A 6590-nucleotide genomic window follows, 5' to 3' on the forward strand; every position below is an offset into this window, starting at 1 on the left:
GGTTGCTTTTAAAACAACTAGCTGTGATAATGCCAATGAAAATTGTAAACGGGCAACTTTCACAATCGCAACCCCAACATGTGTCAAAAGATTGTAACGCAGAACTCACAGCAGACTGTAATTCTCAGGCTGAGTTTTGGAATGCAGCATGACGGATTTTTGCTTCTCTAATCTCTTCTGTAAGAATAGTACACGCTTTTCACTTGCTTAGTAAATTAGGCTGCTAGCTTGCTAAACAAGGTAATACTGACGTGCGGAATTAGACTCTATAACTCGAAAGTTATAAAGTAGGTATGTTTATTGTGCGCAGATGCACGGGGGATCGCTCCTCCACAAGCGTGCATACCCGAAGTGACGAACCATCTCACATTTATACAATGAAACAAATGAATATTAAATTAACGCCTATACATATTCGTTACCTAAACCCCGCTTCGTATGTTAATTAGCTTATCAGTCCATTTCCTGGAATGTGGTGGTCTTGCAGGTTTGTAGGTGATTCATGTTCTTGTGACCATCCGTGATCTTCTTCAGGTGATTCATGTTCTTGTGACCATCCAATCTTCTCCAGCAAGGAGACTTAGCACTCCCTCCCTCTATTTGAATGTCTCTCATCTTTTTCTCATTCTCTTTTAAATAGCCCCTTTGTTAGAGGAAGAAGGGCAGGCATCTCCTCAAAACTGTAGGCGTCTCCTCAAAGCTGTGTGCCTATGTGACCAGACACCGCACCCATGACTAGTCACCATTGCCACATTCCTGAGCAGACGTATACAATCACATTGGTGTCCATTGTCCCCATTTCGCACTATTTCTCCATATCAATCTCCCCTTTTCTATCAAACTAAGTAAATTCTTTTACTTAAGCAGTCTTCCCGAATGATATAAAGCATCATACATAAGTGTTACCCTTTTAAACATTCTCCAAACCCACAAATATAACACAATGGTTAGTATTAAGGAAATTCCTAAACTGATCAATAAGATCACAATGGGGTGTACCAGAGTGTTAAGAATTCCTGTTGCAGAAGGTGACCAGCCAAAGAGAGTATCCCACCAATTATGGTTTCCATCCTGTTCTACCTTTTTAAAACTTTCTTGATCCCCTCTACATCATGATGGATCATAAGAAGAGTTTCGTGTCCCTTTTCTTTGGTTTCTTCCAGTATACGTTGTAAATCTGCATGTTTTAATAGTTCTTTTATACTGCTTATATTTAGTCCTATGGGGGTAGGAATTATTATCTGTGATGGGGTAAAGTTGGATTTTAAGAATTGATGAGACACTACTGGGGCTGAGTAACTAAAATCGCATCCTGTGATAGTAGTAAAATTACAAATACAATAATTTGAATACTGTGCAGTCTCCTTTACCTCCCCATCTATGGTTATTGTGTTACATTTAGTTCTCAAACACGCACATCCCTTCCCTGCATATATAATTACTGTTTTCAAGTTTGCATTTGGTCGGGCCTCGAAATGACATATTTTCTGATCTGTATCTAAACAAGTATCCTGAGCCATTATAGTATTGCTTTCACAGAGGAAGCCCTGCTGTTCTCGCATAATACAAGATTCTAAATCTACTGTTTGCCACTTGTCGCCTATCTTTCTGGCCCATGTTCTATGTTCAAAAGGGTATAGGAGCACCCCATTATGGTTAATTCCAAGGGCTACAATGGGGTGTATGGTAATTATTACTGCATTACGTATGGTTAACACAAAAGCTGTGATGGTGTGTGTGTTGGGGTCATAGATAAAGTTCACCATATTCCACCATGACTGGAGTTTTCTTTCTACCTCCGTAGCACTGTCCCAAACCATCTTTCGAATTTCCGTAGGAAATATGCCTTCCTCTCCTTCTCTTATTATGGATGCAGCTATTGATTGCATCCACATTTGGGCTTGGATACAACTTAGAGCCAGGGCGACGTCATCCTGTAAACCGCCTAATGCCTTAGTGATGAGTTGATGATCTTCCATGTTTATTTGTTCCCACCTGGGGAGTACCTTCGATATCAACCATTGGTGCGCCCCTAATGCCAATAATGAAGATTATAGTGGTTGTTGTAGTTTTGATAGATTGGCCGTGGTGGCAGCTAGTTTATTCATTATCACCTCTGAGTCTATGGAATTTAATACTCCGAGTCCTGTTCCCAAAATTCCAGTTACATCTCTCACTATTCTGTTTCGATAAATATTTCCCCTTTGTCTTAACCAAGATGTCCATCCCTCATAAGAGGTTCGTAAGAAGGGGGAACAGGATGGCTTAACATCAGAAACATTGACTTGTATTTTTAACTCTATTCTTTTAAGAGACCATTCTGGGTTAAACAACATTTGTTGCTGACCTGTATTTCTGATTACATATGGTCCAATTTTATAAATTTTTGGATCTGGTTTAGTTAATTTAAGATCAAGCGTTAATGGGGTTGTTGTAACTGTGGTGGTGGTAGGAACAGTGGTTAGCATGATTGTTATTTTGATCTTATAAGTCAGAGCTGTTCTTGGGGATTCCTTTCCTAGGCATATTATAAAGATGGCACAATTTTACCTTAACCGAGCCCAACATTCCCGTGAATTAAAGCACATGGTTGTATTTAGAAGGGTAAATTCCTTATCTACCTTTCTGACATTAATCAGGGTGTCTCCCAAAATCTTGGTGTTATCCTTTTCATTATATGTTTGACACCCTACTTTTATCCTATCTCCTAATTTTCCCCATAATCGGTCGACTTTGTGTACATCCTCCCGATCCCATTGATTCCTTTGGTACACCTCGTCTTCAGAAAAAACCACCATAGCTAGTTTCGTCTTTGAGTCCACCTTTCCCATTATTCCAGTGTGTTTTTTCTGGGCATGATTCCAAGGGCAATTATCAGGCTCTTGGTTGTAGGCAAGAGAGAGGGTACAAAAAACCACAAATGGTTTAAACCCACTATTGATCATTTTAAGAATCTAAACGTTCCTCATATATACATATAAAATCTGTTTTGATCAAAAATATCTTTATTTGAGTTGGGGCTTACTGATAACAAGTTGGGCAAGACTGGCCACTGGCTCAGTCCCAGACTCTTTTGTTCTATATTGTTTGTTGTGGTGCCCTTCCCATATGGTGGATCCGCAACCGCTCAGGTTCACTTACTTGCCACCCACATTGTTCCCATTTGTCCGAGTAAATTTGAGTTTCAGTTCTTTTTTATCTGGGGTTACTTTCCACGAAGTTGCAGGGGCTTTCTTAATCCGGGTATGGTGAATCTAAGAATTCTGTCCCTCAACCTTGATTGCAGTGTAGGTGGTGAGTAGGACTTGAAAAGGTCCGGTCCACTGTGGTTCCAGGGTTTTATCTGCAAAACACTTAACGTATACGTAGTCTCCTGGTTGTATATCGTGAACAGGTCCATCCAGACCCCTACTGCGTGTTCCCATCACATGCTTTTCAATTCTTATTAATTGTTTGTTGAGTGCCACCATATAGGAAGTCATTGTTTCTTCACCAGTCTGTGAAGACATCCCCTTTTGTACCCCATAGGGTCGTCCATATAAAATTTCAAATGGGCTAAGCCCCTCTTTTGCTCTCGGTCTAGTTCGAATTCGTGTAAGAGCTAATGGCAAAGACTGGGGCCAAGTTAGATTTGTTTCTTGGCCTAACTTGACAATCTGTTGTTTGATTAGATGATTCATCTTTTCCACCTGGCCACTCGATTGTGGTCAGTATGGGGTATGTAATTGCCAATCTATTCCTAGATGGTGGCTGATCTGTTGCACTATTCTGGACACAAAATGTGGTCCTCTATCCGAGGACATTACCGCTGGGACTCCAAACCTAGGTATTATCTCTTGGAGTAGTATTTTGGTCACTTCCCGGGCTTTAGCAGTTCTGCACGGGAAGGCTTCTGGCCAACCTGAAAAGGTATCTGTTAGTACCAATAAATATCGATACCCCCCTTTTCTAGGAAGTTCCCAGAAATCGATCTGCCAATGTTGCCCAGGAACATTTCCTCTCCCAATTTTTCCCAACTTTGGCCCCTTGGTAATCTTAGGATTAGTCTGGAGACAAAGATCACATTGTTGGGTTACTTGTCTAATAGTAGTATACAAATTTCGTGCTATTATGTTTTTAGTGAGATCCTTATATAGAGCTTCTGCCCCCCAGTGCCTTTTTCTATGCTCTTCCCGGACTACTGACCATACCATGTAGGAAGGAATCACTATTCTCCCATGTGAGATTATAGCCCACCCTTCCTCATTATATGATCCCTCTAGGTCAGAAATCAGTTTGCGATCTTCTTTAGTATAGTCTGGTTTACCTTCTAGAGATATTTGTCCATCGGGTATTAGCGCACCCTCTACCTTGATTGCTTTTCTGGCCGCCTGTTTTGCTTCCCTGTCTGCCAGTTCATTTCCTCTTTCCAATTCTGTGCTCACTTTCTGGTGTGCCTTAATGTGCATAATTGCCACCCTTTCAGGAAGCCGGACCGCATTTAGGAGTTTCAAAATTTCTTCCGCATGTTTGATGATTTTTCCTTGGGAGTTTAACAGTCCCCTTTCTTTCCATATTGCTCCATGAGCATGTACCACTCCAAAGGCATATTTAGAATCAGTCCAAATATTTATAGGTTTTCCCCGAGCTCTCTCCAGAGCTCGAGTAAGGGCTATGATTTCAGCCTTCTGTGCTGAAGTGTCAGCCGGTAGCGGCCCCGATTCTATCACTTCTTCAGAGGTTGTAACAGCATATCCGGAATGTCGCTTTCCATTCAGCATATAGCTGCTCCCATCCGTGAACCAATGTTCAGCTCCATTAATAGGAACATCCTTGAGATCTGTCCGACTAGAATAAGTGGCTTCGATTGTTTCTAGACAGTCATGATCGACTGATTCTCCAATATTCCCATTAAGAAATGAGGCCGGATTGACGATGTTTGTAGTCACGATCTCAACATCATCTTGTTCCACCATTATGGCCTGGTATTTTAGGAATCTCTGTGGGGAGAGCCAATGCCCCCCTTTTGTTTCAAGGACTGCAGACACTGTGTGGGATACTAAGACAGTAATTTTCTGGCCCAGGGTAAACTTCCGGGCCTCTTGGATGTTTAGGATGACGGCTGCTACTGCTCTCAGGCAACCAGGCCACCCTTTTGCAGTGGCATCCAGCTGTTTAGAGAAGTATGCCACTGCCCGTCTGTATGGTCCCAAATCTTGTGCCAGTATTCCTAATGCCATTCCCTGTTTCTCATGGGAAAATAGGAAAAATGGCTTACTCACATCAGGAAGGCCTAGTGCTGGTGCCGACATCAAGGCTTTCTTCAGTTCATGGAAAGCTCTGTCTGATTCAGCATCTCACTGAAGATCCTTCTGATTAGCTGCTATCAGGGAATATAATGGTTTAACAAGCAAGCCATAATTACATATCCAAAGCCGGCACCATCCTGTCATTCCCAGAAATGTCTGCAGTTCCTTTACAGTTCGTGGTCGGGGGGCTTGGCATATGGCTTCTTTTCGGGCCTTCCCCAGGACCTGTTGTCCGGCACTGATCTCGTACCCCAGGTATGTGACCTGTTGTAACACCACCTGTGCCTTCTTCTTAGAAACTCGATATCCTTGTAGTCCCAGAAAGTTCAGCAGACTCACAGTCCAAATAATACAAGATTCTTCGGTTCTGGTTGCAATAAGAAGATCGTCTACATATTGTAACACTTTCCCTTCTTCTGACGGTGGTTCCCATAACTCCAAATCCTTTGCTAATTGGTTTCCAAAAATTGTGGGGCTATTTTTAAACCCCTGTGGCAACACCGTCCATGTGAGCTGGGTCTTTCGACCGCTTCTGGGATTTTCCCATTCAAAAGCAAAAATTCTTTGGCTGGCTTCATGGAGAGGGAGGCAAAAGAAGGCATCTTTTAAGTCTAAAACTGTGAACCAAGCTAGGTCAGGTGTCAGGGTGGTTAGTAAGGTATAGGGGTTAGCTACTACAGGATACAGATCCTCTGTTATTTTGTTAATGGCCCTTAAATCTTGAACTATCCTATAAGACCCATCAGGTTTTTTAACTGGGAGGATAGGTGTGTTAAATTCTGACTCACATTCTTTTAGTAGTTTTAGTTCTATGAATCGCTCTATGTTTGGACGAATTCCTTCCCTATCTTCCCTTTTCAGTGGGTATTGTTTAATTCTTACCGCACTCTGTCCTTCCTTCAATTTTACTATTACAGGTGATGCATTCTTGGCACGTCCCGGTATGTCAATTGCCCATACTCCGGGATATACCTGATCAATAATTCTGGTATCAGTTTCCCTTTTTATAGGAGTATTGGCCAGGGATAGGCTCATAACCTGTATGTATTGATGATTATTTACCTCCAGAGTAACTTCCCCTTTTTTAAATTTGATTGTTGCCTCCAATTGTTCTAATAAGTCCCTACCAAGAAGGGCCTTTGGGGAATTTGGCATAAATAGGAATTTATGGATCCCCATCTGTTTTCCCAACTTATATTTTAAAGGTTTACAAAAATAAGCCTTTTCAGTTTGGCCAGTTGCACCTTTTACTGAAACATAATCATTTCCCAAAGGCATTAAAGCCTGGTTCAAAACCTAATA

At 41.7% G+C, this 6590-nt stretch overlaps 1 protein-coding gene across 1 annotated transcript; it reads right to left on the minus strand.

Moving 5' to 3' along the window:
* Positions 1 to 739: 739 nt before the first annotated feature.
* On the minus strand, positions 740 to 6323 carry LOC129783197 (uncharacterized). The gene is given in 4 exon segments (XM_055793072.1): positions 740 to 756; positions 3470 to 4309; positions 4421 to 5323; positions 5405 to 6323. Coding segments are annotated over 4 exon segments (2679 nt in total).
* Positions 6324 to 6590: the final 267 nt, after the last annotated feature.

The sequence above is a fragment of the Falco peregrinus genome, chromosome W (assembly GCF_023634155.1).
Source record: "Falco peregrinus isolate bFalPer1 chromosome W, bFalPer1.pri, whole genome shotgun sequence".
In the NCBI taxonomy this organism is placed as follows: domain Eukaryota; kingdom Metazoa; phylum Chordata; class Aves; order Falconiformes; family Falconidae; genus Falco; species Falco peregrinus.